This window comes from Mesoplodon densirostris, chromosome 2 (genome assembly GCF_025265405.1).
Source record: "Mesoplodon densirostris isolate mMesDen1 chromosome 2, mMesDen1 primary haplotype, whole genome shotgun sequence".
NCBI lineage: Eukaryota > Metazoa > Chordata > Mammalia > Artiodactyla > Ziphiidae > Mesoplodon > Mesoplodon densirostris.
The window spans coordinates 111984830-112003129 of record NC_082662.1 but is presented as its reverse complement, the minus strand read 5'-3'; the positions used below and the strand labels follow the sequence as shown (position 1 = coordinate 112003129).

The following is an 18300-nucleotide window of genomic DNA, read 5'->3' as shown; positions in this document are numbered from 1 at the left end:
CTCTCCCCTCTTAGATGGTTTGGTGTGTGGGGTCTCACAATCAGCTACTTTACTACTGGAAGGGTCATCAGCCGAGGGGAGAAAAACGGTGTATTCCAAAACCAAATAGACATTGTATTAAGATTTTACTATATATTAGTCCTAACATCACTATGAACTATTGAATACATGTGACCAAGAATACAGTGTGCATCTTACCTTCCTCTCTAAGGGGTGGACTACTTTTCTTTACACTCAATAGATCTTCCCATAACATCTAGTGCAAGTCGATATACAGAACAGCAAACTGAAAAATGAAAATCATGGAGACGGAAATGACCTTGAATGAGAGATAGCTGGCACTCAAAATGTTTGTTGATAAGCTAATGGGTTTTGACCTCACCTACGGTTAGAATGATAGATTAGTTGCCCAGAGGTGTACTACATCCATGTTCCTGAACTGTCATCCAGCCATTTTTTGTTCTCCAAGCTAAACGAGTCTAGGTATTTTTTTTTCCTAGCGTGAAATACTGGAATCACATTAGATTGGAAATCAGGAGAGTGTCAGCCCCCTGTGCCACTCTGTCATCTGTGGATAAGTTTCTTCATCTGTAAAATAAGACTGGACTGGCTGATCTCTAAGGCAATTTCTACTTGAACAAATTCTACGACTCAGTCCTCCCCTTTGGCATCTGGTTTTCATTTCTCTAGTCATAAAGTGTGGAAACAAAACGCAGTAACCCATTTAGCCTTTTTCCATCAGATTTAGTTTGCAGATACATCTTAATTGGACAATTAACCTATCCTACAGCTACCAGACAACCATTAGGAGTTTGTTCTTCCAGTCTCCTGAGATGCGCTTATCGCTGCAATTCTTTGAGGGCTCTGTGCTGTCACTTATCCAGCCCAGTGACTGAAGAACAGGATACTTTGTGAAGTCCTGCTCCTGAAGGACCCGCCTCAGATTCCAGGCCACTTGGGGCCTGTGAGAGACGGGTCAGGAGTGTGACTAGTGAACTGTTGTGTTGGGCCTTGAAGAAGCTTTCTGGAGAAAGCGCTAAGTCTTCAGTCTCACACAAAATAGCCTTGAACTCCAACATATCAACTTGCATTTAATTTTAGTGTACTCCCTCTTCTCCTTGTGACTCTCCTCAGTGACTGTCCCCTGTGCCAGGTTAAATTACTACCTCACTGAAACAATAGCTGCTATCTACGAAGGCCTACCATAGGCCAGACATGGGAATGGTGCCTGCATGTGTAATGACACCCCGCACAAGTCCACAAGGGACATGTTATCCCCCTTATAGATGAAGAAACTCAGCAACCCAAGGGGACAACAGGAATGCTTTAACAGTGCCAAGAGCCTGTTCTTTTGCAACAAGCATTTAGTGAAAAGCTACTGTATGCAGAGCACATTTGATTCTTTTGGATTAAAGCCGAATTTTCCCATGGATGCTGAAAATTTTCTGGGTTTGTATGTCCATATGCATGTGCCAGCCTGCTCCCAGGGAGCTGTTTTTACAAAGCAAATGTTAGCATTCATGGATTTCAGATTCACGATGACAACAAAGCTCAAAGATAAAATCTAGTAGCATGCCCCACTTTTTTTTTTTTTTTTTACAGATATGAAAACCAAGGCCGTTCGAGAATGTTAGATAACAGTGATATCTAAGATAACAGTGAGGAAAGCCTTCAGGAAGAAGTTTCCTTGGAAGAAGCAAGACTTGCCCTTCAGATTTAATAACGGGGAGATATGATATTAGACAGTAACTCGGTGCCTGTAATTCCCAATCATCTATTAGCATTTAGCTCCCACGCTGGGAAACATTTTCTGGCCAAGGCCCCATCATGCCCACCTGCCACTACGGCGCCAGTCAGGTATCCCTCCTCTGTGCCCCTGCAGTGGCTTGCCCTTTTCTCTTATCATTTCACTTTTGAAACTGATTATAATTATCTATTAATCCATCGCCACTCACTAGACTACGAGTTCCTTGAGGAAAGTGTATCTGACTTCCAAAAGTTTGCAGCCTGAGTATATAATGTACCCTAATGTTTGTTGAATAAACGAGTGAATAAGTGATCAAACAAGTGAATGAATAATCAACCTTGCAAGGTTTCTTTCTTCTGACACTTGTAAGAAGGAAACATCTAAGGAGCTCATGAAACAGCACTGCCAGAGATTAGGCCCTGGATTTTGCAACTTCTGAAGAAACTTTCTACTATGGGAATCTGGAAATTTGTGACCATTCTCCCACTCCCAGCCCTGTCTCTCTCCCTCCTGCTCACTCCACTCAGGCCTGGGATGGGCATTCTCCGAGCAGAGCGGTGTCTCGCCCAGGAGAGGGCAGCAGAGGCCTGTCCAGGGAGATGAGAACGACGAGCTTTCCAGCTCTGGCCCTGCCTTCCCACCCAGTGAGAGCCAGCCGGAGGCCATCCTTGCTGCAAGCCTGTGACAGCTTCTGCTCCAACTGTGAGGACAGGAACCTGACACAGAGGTCACTCTAGGTCATGTGGTGGCAAAGTTAGGCCTGCCCATTAGTTCCCGTTACTTCTGGACATCAGGGCCAATCTGCACAGCATTTCCAAGAAGCCCCTAATGTTTTTTAGCCTAAAAGTAAAATAGACCCGAAGGTATGGAAAATGTCAAACCCCTGGATGCTCAAGCGTCTCCCATTACAAAAGCCCGTCCTCAGACACTGCCTCCCCTTCTAGCTACTGCCCTTCCTCCGTCTGCCTCACAGCCTTGCTCCTAGAAGGTCATCTCCAGGGGCAGCATGCATCCACTTCCACATCCTCATCTCCCAATTGCTGCTAAGCCCACTGCAGTCTCACTTCTGTCAACCCCACTGAAGCTAATCATATTAATACTACACACGACCCAATTGCAAATCAGTGGAAACCTTCTGGCCTAAATTCATCCCCCGGGGAGTTCCCTGGTGGTCTAGTGGTTAGAATTTGGCACTTTCACTGCCATAGAATAGCTTCAATCCCTGGTTGGGGGACTGAGATCCCACAGGTCACACAGTACGGGCCAAAAAATAAGTTAAACATTTTTAAACATTTTTAAAATTAAAAAATAAATTCATCTCCCTATTTCCCCTGCCCCTGTCGACTTCCCTTCTGCATTAGCAGATGATCCTATCATCCCTCGCCTTGTCCACACAAGAAACCTGGAAGTCAGTCTAGAATCTACATCCCCCCTTATAACCCCGCCCCATTCAAATCTCAAGCCCTGCAATTCCTCCTCCTAAAGACAACTAGGATTCATCTCCTGGTTTCATGCCACTGCCTCGATCAAGCCTTCATCGTGCAGTCAGGCTTCTAACCACCACCCCACCCATCCTTGCAACCATTCAGCAAGTGTGCACTGAGTAGCTACACGTGCCAGGCACAGCTGTGGGTGCTGGCCTTGGAGTGATGAGCACGACTGACAAGGCCTGCTCTCACGGGGGCTCACATTCCTGGGGCCACAGACAATAACAGGAAAATAAGCAGACAAGACAATATCAGACAGTGATAGGTGTTGTAAAGAAAACCAGACAGAGGGATGTAACAGAACGGCTGGGGGGAATACCTTTCTAATTAAATATGTTTAAATGCCTGGGGGAAGCGACTTCAGTCTGCTCCCTAGAAAAGGACTCTCTGGGGAAGTGACAAGAAGCTATCTAGGGCACTGTTCAATGACTAAATCCTCAACTTCCCAGCCTCCCTTCAAGAGGGGGTCACGTACACAGTTCTGGCCAGGGAGATGGTAGTGGAAGCTGGGGGGGCGGAAGTGGGTGTCCTGAGGAAGCTTTTGCTTTCCTGAAAAGACAGACAAGTACCACCGGCACAGTCCCTTCCTGGTCCTCCTGCGTCTCCTCTGACCATGAGGGAGGGAAGGAACGGCAGAGAGGCAGCCCCTGAAACAACGCCGGCAGCCACCACCTGCGGGTCGGCCATGTGAGGAAAGCACGGCCTGCTTGCTTAGCAGAGTCTTCTCTTGCTTCCAGCACACAGCATCCCAACTTGGACCGTTAGCTCTGTGAGGTTCTGGGGAAGAGAAATCCAGGCAGAGTTCGAAGGCCCTAAAGTGGGAACTACCTTGGCATGGTCGGGGAGGAGAGAAAAGATTGGTGTGGCTGGAGCCCCGTGAGGCGGGAGGAAAAGAAGAGCCGACGACCGAGAGGTGGAGGGGCTCATGAAGCTTTGCAGTCCCTGGAAGGCCATCCGGAATTTAAGTACACAGAAGACCACTAAAGGGGTTTAGGCAGGAAAATAACATACAGATTTAGGTTTCTTAAAAGATCATTTGGGCTACCACGTGGAGAATGAGTCAGGGAGGGAGGGTACAGCAGACACTGCTTCGGGACTGACCCAACAGCTGCTCCCCTCTCCTTTACTCTTGCCCCCTTCTGCTCTGGAAGCAAGGAAGAAAGGAGTAATAAGAATCAGCAGGCCAGGACTTCCCTGTTGGTGCAGTGGTAAAGAATCCGCCTGCCAATGCAGGGGACATGGGTCCAGGAAGATCCCACATGCCGTGGAGCAACTAAGCCCATGTGCCACAACTACTGAGCCTGTGCTCTAGAGCCCGCAAACCACAACTACTGAAGCCCATGCGCCACAGCTACTAAAGCCTGCGCGCGGGCTTCCCTGGTGGTGCAGTGGTTGAGAGTCCGCCTGCCGATGCAGGGGACACGGGTTCGTGCCCCGGTCTGGGAGGATCCCACATGCCGCGGAGCGGCTGGGCCCGTGAGCCATGGCCGCTGAGCCTGCGCGTCCGGAGCCTGTGCTCCGCAACGAGAGAGGCCACAACAGTGAGAGGCCCGCGTACCGCAAAAAAAAAAAAAAAAAAGCCCGCGGGCCTAGAGCCTGTGCTCCGCAACAAAAAGAAGCCACCACAATGAGAAGCCTGCGCACTGCAACGAAGAGTAGCCCCTGCTCGCCGCAACTAGAGAAAGCCTGCGCACAGCAATGAAGACCCAACAGTCAATAAATAAATAAATAAATAATGAATTTAAAAAATCAGCAGGCCACCAGCATCCTGCTCAGCAGAATGTAAGCACCGAGACACCCTGACTACCCCATGCCTCTTGCCACGTCTGCCTAGCAAACCCCTTCTTACACATCACATGCCAGTTTCCGTGAGGCCTCCCTCACTCCCTCACTTCGCAAGAAGACCAGGTGTTCCTTCTTCCACCGCCTCCTGTATCATGTCCCTACTTCCATCATAGGTATACAACAGTCTTGATTACAGTCAACGTAATGGGACTGCTCATTCAACTATACAAGCATTCGTTCTCTCCACAAATGCATACCAAGCACTTGCTATATTCAGACACTATGCTAGGGGTCCGGAACTCAACAGTGAACAAGTTTGATTTTTAGGTTTGGTCCCTGCCCTGGTGGAGCTTTCAGTCTAAAAAGTGAGATATTCAGACAGTTAAGGTTTGGGGAGAAAAGGAGCCCGTCTCCCAGACCGTGAACCGCTGCACGGGAGGGACGATCGCTCTGCCTTACCCCCAGGACCGAGCACACTGTCTCACACAGAGAAGGTGCACTATGACCTAAAAATGCATTTCTTATCTCTACCCGGAAACTCCCCAAGCATGAGCCACTGTACTCTCATGTATTAAATCATGCACTCAAGCATCTTGAAAAACACTCTGCTCTCTCCCCACACTGTTGCAGGTCTCTTCCCCTACAAAAGGTTCCAAGAGTGTCTAACATAACACTTCACATCAGAGATCCTTAGTAGGTGTGTGTTTGGCTGAAGGCTTCGTTTGGATTCTCTAAACAGGGATACCTCATTGTCAGAGCCGTGGCTGCTGAAGTGTGATTCTGAAAGCACTTAAAATAACTCCTCAGGTTCCTACCCCATCGCTTATTATGTGTAGCTTTAATAGTTCTCTAAATGCCCCATTTTGTTGCCCTTTCTACTACTGCAGATGATGGTAGCTGGGAACAAGACAGCAGAGACAAGGGAAATAAAAATAATACAGCCCCCACTTCGGTCTGTATTATTTGTTGTTTCTGTTGCCATAGTGAAGTTGACAAGTGACACACAGGTGAGAGGTCCTTCCTACAGCGGAGCCAGTGAGTTGTGGAGGCCAGAGAGGTAGGACACACACACATGCAAGACTTCCATGCCTCCTAGGCCTGGAAAAGACTTCACCAGGCCAACTGGCCCACTCTCTTGCCTCTAAGCTGAAAATCAAATGGATGGGCAGCTTGTTCCTAAAAATCCTCAAGAACAAAGTCCACCACCTCTGAGTCACCCATGGGGCTCTTATTTCACAATATTCATGGCCCTGAATGGGTTTTCTGTGTCTAATCTCATTCGCTCTTGCCGTCCACCCAACCCAGTTCCTCTGACTATTGCTTCTATGGAAATAAAAGTTAATCATCACCCGTACACTTTGTACAGTAACCCCGGAGGTAAGATAAAAAACAAAAGCCACCTTGGAAGCGCGGACTCTGCTTGAGTACAACCACGACCAGCTGTGTTCCTCTCAGAATTCCCCACCCCTGCTCTTTTGTCCGGTCTTGGCTCTGGGAGTGAGTGGCCTGGAGGGGCAGGGAGTGCACGGGGTTGAAGCACATGTGGAAACCCACTGACCTAGCTCAGAGGCCTCTGCCACGAACAGAGAAACAGGCCTGCTACCTACCCGGTCAGAGTAGGGGCAGAGAAGCCTCCCGTGAAGGATGTCTTCTTCCTTCTAAGTGAAATAAAGCAGAGAGAACAGGGAGGTCTGTTTTTAATGAGCATCTTTAAAAGCCTTTGCAACAGCAGACACAGCCCGGAAACCCACACTGATGGCAACAGGGCTCTCTCGCTTCCAGATGACCCTGCAAAACAAAAATGGTGCTGCTAAATCAGGAGTGTGGCTCTTTCCCACCTCACATTTAAAAATCCCAACCTTCCAAATCATTTCAGAAATCCTGCCTGAAAAATGTGTGATGGCCCTCACGGCGTAGCCTGGTTTGACGATGAAGGGGGCAGGCAAGCGCCCAATCCAAATGCAACGAGGGAAACTGCCCCCACCCTTTCCAGAAGCAGTGGGAAAGCCCTTCTACTCCCGCCGCCAAAGACACAAGGAAAAGGCCACCTGCAGGAGCACACAGGAATTCTGCAGCCTGAGAGCAGGCTCTTGATACTAACGGATCCCACCCTATTTCCCTGGCTCTCTCTTTCCTCCAGAACTACTCCACTTCCATTCTCTTGATCCACGTCACTAGATTAAGAAGAAGGAGGTCTCTCCCTGCCACGGACATGCCAGACAAACCCTGGGCCTCTCTTCACATTCCCCAAAGTAGTGTCAGGAAAATGAAACACTTGCACGGAACGTCTCTGCAGCATCTCTCTTTGGTTTCTTTCACACCCTGGGCCGAGGAACCAGTGCTTATTTTCACAGGAGTAAAGAAGCCTCTGACTGTAAGTGAGGTTAACACCCACCCCGAGGCTGGATTCTTTCTGTTCTCTCTCAACAGCTGAGCATCATGATTTTGCTAATTAAGCCTCTTTCTTCTCCTTAATTAGCTGCATGTGAATCTTGTTGGGAAGTCTTGGATCCGTGAAATAGTCTGGGATAAGAATTAAAAAGAAGAAATCATCTAAACCCAAGGGAAAAAGACTAGGAGAGAGACAGCTCACTCTGCTAAAAAGCCAGGACGGCTCTGTCTTAGCAGGGCTGTTACTGGTGGTCCTGCTTTACAATGTAATATGAGATGCCACAGCAAATCCCAAGGTCACTGTCTTCCCCGCCCCCGCCCAGAAGTTCTGAGCCTCCAGCTCCAGCGTTCCCGGCAAGGGCTGACAGGACAGCCCCTGTCCCCTCCACACTGCCCTGCCGCTGGCCTGTCAGCTTGCTGACGCACAGTGAGCCATCAGAGGGCTGAGGGAGTTGCTGGCTTTCTGCTCCAGGCCCATCTTGGGGCCCAAACAAATACCAAGTGTTATTCTTGTCTCAGCTCGGCCTGCTGGCTCCTGTCTCTGAGACATCACGCCCTCTCTGAGAATATCCTCTCAGAGGAGAGCCAGGCTCTTGCAGGATGACGACAGAAGAGGATTTTTATATCCCCAGCATAACGTGAATCAGAGGCAGCATCTGCTGTGACAGCAAAGACATACTTAGATTCAGTCAGAAACGGTCTGAGGCTGTAACCCCAGGGCTCAAAGGACCCAAGAAATCACCGAGCCCAGCCCCTTCGCTTTAAATACCATTGACCTCAAGCCATCTCAGGGCAGCGGAGCCCATTAGAATCACCTGGGGAGCCTTTAAAACTGTGGATGCCCGGCCCCACCCCAGACTAATTAAATAAAAACCTCTGGGGGTGGGCCCGGGCATAGGTATTTTTTTAAAGTTCCCCAGATTATTTTAATGGGCAGCCAGGGTTGAGAACCCTGCTTTAAGATTCCCAGGGAAAGAGCTGCCAGTCTGTTCCTTAGGGAATCTCAAAATTCTTAACGATCTTTACCACGAGGAAGTTCTGCCTCGTTTCTTATCTGTCCTCATTTTGAGGAAATGACATTGAGGAAAGAGCCTTTTGAACAAAGCTCCCTTGGGAGACATTGGATAAAGAAGCACCCCAGACTGTGCAGGGAGAATCCTGGGCTTGTCCGAGTCTAAATTCACAGCAACGCTCCTGGTGCTCGTTTAACAAACGCCCAAAATGGACGCTACCTTACTCACCTGCAGCAAATTCTTGAATGTTGTCTGGTCTTTTCAAAAACATTTCTCTGGAAAACATCAAGGGATAAGGGGAGGAGGTAAAGCAGGTCCTGCACTGTCGGGGCAGATGACCTGAGACACACCCGTCGTGGCAGGCGGAAAGCCAGAGGAGGCCTGCCAGGGACCCTGTGATTTTCCTTTGTGATTTTCCTTCTAGTCAGGCTCTGAGGCCAGGAGCAAGACATTCTAAATGGCAAGAAGCCTAGGGAATGCTCACCTCACAAGACAGCAAGTACTGCAGCCAAGTGAAGCTCGTCATTCACTCCACAAACATTTCACAGAAGCAGAGACCAGGCCCGGGCCAGGCGGCAAGTAGAAGAGCTCGCTGCGTCCTCCTCGAGGGACTCACGTGTGGTGAGACAGATGTGCAACCCACAACCTTCCAAGGAAGTGTAACCAGGAATCGGCACGGGTGGGGGGGAGGGCACAGTAAACCATGCTGAGAGGACGGACTTGAGATGCTTGCTGGCCCTGCATACAGCGGACACTGGGACAAAACCCACGGTGCCGGTGCTACTGGGAAGCTGAAACTGCCTTATAGCCCACCGACTTTTATAGCTCATAAAGCTTGTTCATAAACATTATCTCACTCTACACTCTGTGAAACAGCCATGACTGTGCCCCATTTTACATATGAAGAAAGCAAGCTTTCAAAAGGTTGACCATTTGCCCAAGTTCATAAAGCAAGTAAATAAAGGAGAGGAGGCCCAGGTCTTGTGGTTCCAAGGCCAATGCTCTACAGCATGGCCTTGTGGCCATGGCTGCCCTGCCCCACCGGCATGGAAGGCCCTCCCTGCCCAGGAGGCCCCTGTCTCCCAAGCTTCAAGAATTTTGCTTCCCTTCTTCTCCTTCAGTTCAATTTGAGAATTGTTGAGCACAAATTCTGTGTAAGTCACTATATAAGATATGAGGGATTGATTTTAAAAAGATAAAATATAGCCCCACCTCAAAGGAATTACAGTCAAGTGAAAGGAAATGGGTAAGTTCCCAAATGTCCAAAAGGCCAAGTAACCTCCAGGTAATGCTACGGGAGGGTATGAAATAGTGTGCTGGGAGATCACAGGAGAGAGAGGGATTCCTTACGGCAAGACCCCCAAATCCTCACAGAGCAGCTGGCGTTTGAGAGCGCCCTTGAGGTACACATGGGATGAGGGCTGAGGGACAAGAGCCTTCCAGACCAAGGAGCAGCAGGAATAAAGGCCCGAAAATTAAAGGGAACTGCCCATGTCCTATCGACAGTGAACTCCAGAGGGTAGGAACTGGGTCGTATCCACCTTTGTTTCCCCAGGGTCTAGAAGAGCACTCAGGGGGTGTCAGTGCCCCTGCAGAGGGTGGTGGAATGATCAGAGAGGTCCAGTCTGGCTGGAGTGGGGGCACGTGCAGGGAGTAGTGGGAAGCGAAGGAGGCCCTAGTATGGAGGGCCTTGAAGACCAGGGAGAGACATTCATACTCAGTTCAAGAGACAATGGTGGGGGGACTTCCCTGGTGGCACAGTGGATAAGAATCCGCCAGCCAATGCAGAGGACGTGGGTTCGAGCCCTGGTCCGGGAAGATCCCACATGCCGTGGAGCAACTAAGCCCATGCACCACAACTACTGAGCCTGCGCTCTAGAGCCCGTGCTCCACAACAAGAGAAGCCACCCGAATGAGAAGCCCATGCACCGCAACTAGAGAAAGCTCACGCACAGCAAGGAAGACCCATCGCAGCCAAAAGTAAATAAATAAATTTTTTTAAAAAGAGAGAGACAATGGGGGGACTTCCCTGGTGGCGCAGTGGTTAAGAATCCGCCTGCCAATGCAGGGGACACGGGTTCAAGCCCTGGTCCGGGAAGATCTCACATGCCACGGAGCAACTAAGCCCATGTGCCACAACTACTGAGCCTGCGCTCTAGGGCCTGCGAGCCACAATTACTGAGCCCGAGTGCCACAACTACTGAAGCCCATGGGCCTAGAGCCCGTGCTCCGCAACAAGACAAGCCACCGCAATGAGAAGCCCGCGCACCGCAACAAAGACCCAACGCAGCCAAAAATAAATAAATATATTTATTTTTTAAAAAAAGAGAGAGACAATGGGAATGGATAAACAAAGCGTGGTAGAGTCACACAGTGGAATACTACACAGCAATGAGAATGGAGGATCTAAAAGATACTGCTGAGCAAAAGAAGCCAGGCACAAAAGAGCACATATTGTGGAATTCCATTTGTATAAAGTACACAAAAAGGCAAAATGAATCTGTGTGATTAGAAGTCAGGATACTGGCTGACTTTTTGGAGGAAGTGACTAAAAGGGGCCACAAAAGTTCTGAGGTGCTAGTCAGGTTCTAGTTCTTGATCTGGACGCTAGTATCATGTGTGTTCTCAGCTTGTGAAAGTTCATCCAGTTTAGGATATGCCACTTGTCTGTACTTTATATTTCAATAGAAGGTTTAAAAAAAAAAAAGGCAATATTGTGGATCCACTGAAGAATTTTCCAGCCAAGGAATGATATGATCTGTGCTATGGTTTGGGAAGATTCATCTGCCTGGCTGTTTACAAAAACACCTAATAAAGCCTGTCTACAATTTCACACTTTGTTATCATACCTCCAGCCTAAAACCTGAGATCTCTGGGTGCCTAAAATAAGTTAGATCCCTATTTCTAATATTTTTCAGTTCTAAAATTCAAGGCATTAAGAGTTCCATATACTGTATATATGAGTATAGACTGGAGAGTTGTGGCTGAATGGCCATAAATCATTAGGATCTGCAAAACCCAAGTGGTGAGCTTGCTTCCCAACAAAAACAGCGTGGGGCTTCTCATGGCTTGCAGTGAGTGTACAGCAGAGACCTGCAGACAGGTGAGGACAGGCATGCTGCCCAGGATTCTGTCCCCTCTTCTCCCTTCCTCTTTTCTCACAGGAAGGACCATCTGAAGCATCCAATGCAGATGAGGGGCTGATTCTGGTTCACTCTGGTATCATCCAAAGGAGATAACAATCACACCAAAAAGAAAACCAAAAGCAAACCCTCAAAGTTCAAACACTTCCTCTCCCCTCTCACCTCCCCCTCAGAAAGAGAAAGGCCTAAAAGGGGCCAGGAGGATTTCACGAGAGGAGCTTCCAGGACAGCAAAAGGAGAAGCCTGGTGGCCTACCTGGCCCAGGGAGGGGGATGATAAGGAAGGAAAGGGAAGATGCCTAGAGCTGTCCTTGCAGACACACAGCTCCTCCTGGAAACTGTTCCTGGGCAGAGAAGCAGGGCCACCCCTGCCATGTGACTAAAACAACACCCTCTTCATTCACCACCCCCAAGGGTTCTAATCCTTTTGTTTGTGAACACTGCAAATGGTGAGTTAATTCAGGTTTTAACATCTATCCCCAATCTCGCTGCTGGAATCATTCCTAACTTGGATTGCAAGCTCCCCAGGATAGGAAAGATGTCATCCTTTATCTCCCTTTAGAAGAAAAGGTACAGAAAGTGATGGCCTGATCTCCAGGGCTGACACTGACAGAGGACCCCTAAACCATCTTTTGCCCAAGCCTTAAGCCTGGCCCAAAAAAGACAAAACTCACAGACAGGTTTCCGTTTTCCCTTTCCCCTTCCCCTATCTGCCCTCTGAGAATGGCTGCCACTTTGAAGAACAATGAAGCATGGAAAAAAGACACCCCTCCAGGCCTACTTTTAAAAAGACAAAGGAGAGCCCTACCTCTGGCTCCCCAGCTCCTGTGTGCTTACAGTGCAACACAGTGGAAAAACCAGGGGTTTGGATCCTGGTTCAGCAATTTGGGGAAGGTATTTCACCTGTAAAATGTAAGTGATAATAAACTATCTTTGTAGAGTTGCTAGTAGGATCAGCAAAAATGTACCAAAATGTCATACACTGTGGGCCCTGGGGACACAAACATGGCTCCACCAGCTTAGAGCTTTGGTCCAGGGAGAGAAAGAAAAGATGGACAACGCAATTATACAATGTGATAACTGCTAATGTAGGAAACCAACAGCAGTGCCTGGAAATGGAAGCCATTATTATTTAAATCTTGCCTATCTGTTTGTAGCCAAACAGTATTCGACATGCTCTATTGTTTCCATCCATTGATGCTCCATGATTTTTTTTTCCCTCAGTTCTTTGCTTTTCATCCTATTAGGAACATTTTCATTCAAGCAAATGCCATGCTGAAAGGCAGTGTGGGGGAAGGAAAAAGGGGCTCCAAGACATGGTGGAAAATGGTTTTCTTTTCCCCATGACTGACAAGGGAGTGGCTTCCAACCCTTGGGAGTCTTTCCACACCAATGTTCTCAGGTAGAGAAAGGCCAGACGTCTGAATTTTTTTTAAGCTCTGGTGACCTTGTTAAATGCCTCTGATAGGGAATAGGGTGCTACACCCAATGGCTGCCTGCTGAGTTTCTCAATGCCAAATTCCCTCTTCCAAGTGTTGGAAGGTATGTATTTATCCTTAGAGCTAAAGTGAATGCATATTAATATTTTTGAGAATTTTGAGATAACTGAAGGAAACCTCTAGAGATAACAAGAAAACCCTGGGTGCCACAGACCCCGGCGCTAGAAAATATTCAATCTCAGGATATTTTCTAAACTTCAGACCCTAAAGGAAGCAACAAGTAGTGTTTAAAGAAAGAAGAGGTCACTCACACTCATCTACCCCCAACGAGATTTCCACTATTTGCTCAAGGCCAGTCTGAAAACCACCTACCTGAAGAAACCACTTATGAGCAACTCCACTTCTTTGTGGGTCCTTAGGTACTTTTCATTAGTAATCCGAGTCTGAATCTGGAGGGCAAGAGCAAAAGGTCATACTTCATGAGGAGAAAGATTTCAGGGTTCAAGCCCTGGAGGTGTGGGGGACTTGGGGAAACAACGTGCGCACTTAACCCGGGTCTCTTCCCAGGACGTTTGAACATTCAAGCCATCTGTCTTCTTACAGATCAACATCCTCAATGCTGCCTCCGGCTCAGGCTTAGGGGCCTTAACTAAGGTCGGGTCTCTACCGTTGGGAAGTTCTTGTTTGTATCTAAGTTAAAGTATCCGGCAGTCATTTCGGTCCATTTCTCTGGCCCATCCCTGTTTAAGTTTTTTTCTGGACTTTCAGGCGCCTGTCGGGCTCTGTTCAGGGCCCCAGAAGCCTAGGGGTCAGCCGGGTGTGTCCCCACCCACCCAGCCTTCCGCCCCTTTATCTGGGAACAGGCTCCACGTCCCTTTTCTCTGGGGCCCTTACCCAGAGGGAGCTGCACTCTAATGGAGGCGGGGGTCGGGGGCCGCACCCACCTTGAAGCCGCGCAGCTTCTCCAGCTGCTCGGGGCTCAGCGCCTCGGGGTACAGCCCTTGAATCCCTCCCGGCAGGGTCGCCATCTTGTCGCGGTCGTCAAGGCGACAGGAAGCGCGGCTGGTGAGGACCCGCCCCCGGCCTGGCCCCGCCCTCTCCAGAAGGGGGCGGGGCTGAGGAAAGCAATAAGGGGGCCACTCTGAAGCCGAGGAGTAAGCTCAGGAGAGTGTGTAAAGGATCCCCTCCCCCAGATTTGGGGACTGAATTCCCAGCTTGACTGCATATGAAAATGAGCCTTTCTTGACCCCACTCAAACTCAAATAGTTTTTTCTTTAGCTCTAGAGCATAACTGGAAAAGGGATTCCTAAGGCAGAGTCTCCCAGAATCTGCTTCCTGACTTTCTCACTTAAAGCCTAGTAGTGGGGAAGGAGAATCTAGGCTTCTTCCCTTTCCACCGGCCCGGGAGCCAAACCCCTCCATCTTTCAAGTGCAGACACTTGACCCTGAAGTCTTGGATTCTTAACACATGAAAGCACCCCATAGGATGGAATGAACTGAGTTCTACAAAGGAAGGAATGTTCTCAGACTAAAAATGCTGGAAAGGACCTGGGGACATGCTGCCAGAAGTTACCCCTCTTGGACTGACTTTCTTGTGTAGATTAACTGCTCCTTATAAATTCTAAATCATGTCTCCCACTCCAAATGGAGTAGGGGAGAGGAAAGGCAGTTGGTCTCCAAGATGTGTTCTTCTGCTATCTAATTAAGAAGAGAAAGTGAGACAGAAAGCCAAAGAGCTGAAAATAGCACCTAGAAAGGGCAGGAGGCTGTCTGACAATACACACAAGTGCTGAATTTCTACACCCCCTTGGAGATCATGAGCAGCAGAGACCTTGTGAGAGGCAGAGAAGAGCCCAAAAGGAGGCAGTCTTTTCAGATTTGTGGAAACTGCCCAAGGAGCAAGGAAAGAGCTTAACAAGCCCAGCATTAGGCCATGGCCTGGGCGGGGGTCTCTCTGCGATCTGCCTCTCAGAAAAGACTGAGGAGGGAATTCGCTGGCGGTCCAGTGGTTAGCACTCCGTGCTTTCACTGCTGGGGCTGGGTTCAATCCCTGGTCAGGGAAGTAAGATCCCACAAGCGGTGCAACGTGGCCAAAAAAAAAGACTGAGGAAAAGAAGTGAAAATGTTGGCAGTTCCCAAGCCAGGAGAAAAACCTCAAGAGGTAGATTAAATAGTGGGCTACAAACCTCTTCTCAGAAACCCCATCTGGGTAGTAATCATTTTGATTGTTTTTTAGGAGTGAGAGTTATAGTGAGAGGTAGATAAGCTGCCATCTGTCAGAAGTGATTTTTTTAGGCAGGAGCAGAGGTTAACCAGAGGTGATAGTTCCTGTTGGCCAAGACCTGTCTCTTCCCATCCCTCCACCCCCCAGAGAAGCTAGTGTTGGAACCTCTAAGTTGCACCATCCAATGTGGTCACCACGAGCCACCTGTGGCTATTAAGCACTTGAAAGTTGCTGAAAGTGTCAGATGAGCTGTAAGTGTAAATCACTCACTGGCTTTTGAAGACTTGGTATTTTAAAATGTAAATATCTCTAATAATCCTTACATTGATTACTTGTTGAATATTTTGGATATATCATATAAACTCGTTGAATAATATATTGAATATACTGGTTAAATAAAATATATTATTAAAAGTCATTTCACTTTTTCTTTTCACTTTTTTAACGTGGCTACTAGAGATTTTTAAATTATATATACAGCTTGCATTACAGTAAATGGTGCTGGTCTGGACTGTCAAATCTACACACACATAAACACACACACACACACACACACACACAGAGGCATATACATGCACAGTTCCCTCCATCCCCCACCCCCATGCATAAAATAATTAATGTCTTCCTTCTGCTAGGCTATGATCTTCTTGTGCTTTGAGAATCAGTCAAGCCTTTCTTGACTGACCACATCCCATGGCCCAAACCCCAAATACACATATGTGTAAATGAGAGACGCTACTTTTCTTTTTTTAACAGCACCTCAGTTCTCACTATTGTAAATTGTGTTGGCCTTTCTTACCTCTCCACTTGAGGTAGAAGCCACTTGAGGGAAGGACGATTATATAATCAATTCTTTGTACACTCTCACAGATTCTGCTACAGAAGTCTTCACTCTGTTTTCAATTAATGAGGCCAGCAAGTATTTGGTGACTAGCCATTCTGCCCACACATACCATCACTACATTTTGACCTTTCTGAAAAGTACCCCAACTATTTAGCATGTCTTGTTTCCTAAGAATCTAAAACCAGGAGTGAGCTCTCTCTTTATAAAGTCAATAATCTTTTTTTTTTTTTTTTGCGGTACACGGGCCTCTCACTGTTGTGGCCTCTCCCGTTGCAGAGCACAGGCTCCGGATGCGCAGGCTCAGCGGCCATGGCTCACGGGCCCAGCCACTCCGCAGCATGTGGGATCTTCCCGGACCGGGGCACGAACCCATGTCCCCTGCATCGGCAGGCGGACTCTCAACCACTGTGCCACCAGGGAAGCCCAATAATCTTTTAATGTAGGGCATCTTAACATTGAGTGCAGAGAATAAGAAAGAGGGTGAGCTTGGGGATGGTGGGCAGAGAAAGTACCTTGGAGGAACCTAGTTGGAAGCCTCATCTCCTCCTGGAGAGCAATTCCCCGGTGTGCACCTCTGGGTCATTATTCCCCCCAGTCTTCACCCCACAGGACTTCCCTCCCCTACAGCCTGAAGGACAACAGAGATGTGCCCACAGTCGCCCAGCAAGGAGGGCCTGAAGAGAGCTCCCACCTCTTCTCTCCTAAAGCCCGCCTCTCCTCTCAGACTGAAGCCTTCCATCTGGGGACCACAAACTAAGCAAAGGATTGGAGGCGTTTTGCTGCCCGCAGCTGGCTCCTCGATTGCTGACTGGGAGCAGGAGTGAGGGGAGTTCATTATAATTCATTTTTGTGAATGTTTAATATTTCAATTAATATGATTAGCCCCAAGCCTGAATGAGCAGCAGGGCGGCAGATCTGCTGACAAGACACAGAGTAATGAGATCAACAGGGCCATGGGGTCTTCCTAGGCTCCATCCTCAGAGGGCATGATCTGTTTAGCATCTCCATAAATACCAAGATCAGATTAGGAGGCAACGGAAGGAGCAGTGGGGGTGGGGAGATGGGTGGAAAGTTCCTTTCCAGATGTATTTGCACTCTTGACTCCCTGGCACTGCCATCGCATATTCTGACCACGCTGCACTGGGTCTTCTTCCATCTCCCCTACCCACCCATTTAGTGGACCCTACTGGGAGGACCTGGACATCCGTACCATGAAGTGTAATCGTGTCTACACATACACACACACACACACACACACTCACACTCAAGCATACATACCTGTCAGAATGTGGCTTCAGGCCACAGCAATGATGCTAGGGGAAGGATGGATGGTGGTGAATGGAGAATCAAGCAGTAGAAGGAAGGATAGCTCTCACCCAGGGCTCAAATGAAGAAACAAGAGGGAGAAAGGCCAGGCTCAACCACTGCCCCCATTCCCAAGAGGAGATTTGACAGGGAAGTTAAACGCATGGACTTGGAACCACACTGTCCGGGCTCCACTCTCAGCTATACCTCTTTCCAGTGTGTGACCTTAGGCAAGTCACTTAATCTCTCTGTGCCTGATTTCCTCATGTTTACTCGAAGATAACAATAGAAACTACATCATAGGGTGGTGCTGAGGGTTAAACAAGTTAGTAAATATAAAGCACTTAAACAATGCCTATGACACGGACCAACACCGTAAGAGCCATCTAAGTGACAGATAGTATTATTAATTCCCTTCCAGAAGAAAAGCCTGCCTGTCCAGAGAGCTGAGGCAGGGCTGCTGGGATTCAGGTGGGACAGATTTCAGAGACACCAGCACCACCGTGGAGACATCAGCCCCATTCTGGGGTGAAGAAGGGGTGACAGGAGGCAAGGAGTTCCACAAAAGCTGTGAGCCCAGGTCGGTGAGCACCTGGTGGCAGGCAAGGGCTGCCCCGTCCAGGAGGTTTGATGTCAGCAGATACTCCCTGCATTGAGGGGGAGCTGTGAGTGAGCCCAATGTACAGAGGGGTCAAGCTCCCTCGACATCACAGGGCAAACCGATCATCTATAGAAGTTTAACTGTTTAGGGGCGTAATGGCCCCCAAATATGCTTCCCCCATCCCTCTTTGTTACCTGACTCAATTAGAGAGTCCTAGTCAGGGAACATAACTGGGGTGGGGGGGGGGGAGGGGAGAAGCAGAAGGAAGGAATTTTGGGGTTTCCTTTGCCCTAAAGGGGAGCTTGCCAGCTGTGATTCTGCC

General features: G+C 48.5%; 1 protein-coding gene across 2 annotated transcripts; it reads right to left on the bottom strand.

Annotated features, from left to right (window-relative positions):
* Positions 1-221: 221 nt before the first annotated feature.
* On the bottom strand, positions 222-14032 carry RIIAD1 (regulatory subunit of type II PKA R-subunit domain containing 1). 2 transcript variants are annotated; one of them, XM_060087691.1, is made up of 6 exons: positions 13949-14032; positions 13377-13453; positions 8652-8698; positions 7415-7542; positions 6627-6807; positions 222-286 (listed from the first exon to the last, which is right to left on the bottom strand). In XM_060087691.1, the coding sequence occupies exons 1-4, from the start codon at positions 14030-14032 to the stop codon at positions 7472-7474; spliced, it is 279 nt and encodes a 92-aa protein (XP_059943674.1). In that variant the 3' UTR covers positions 222-286; positions 6627-6807; positions 7415-7471. The 2 variants fall into 2 exon arrangements, with proteins under 2 accessions (XP_059943674.1, XP_059943665.1); XM_060087682.1 differs by lacking the exon at positions 7415-7542.
* Between the last annotated feature and the right edge of the window lie 4268 nt (positions 14033-18300).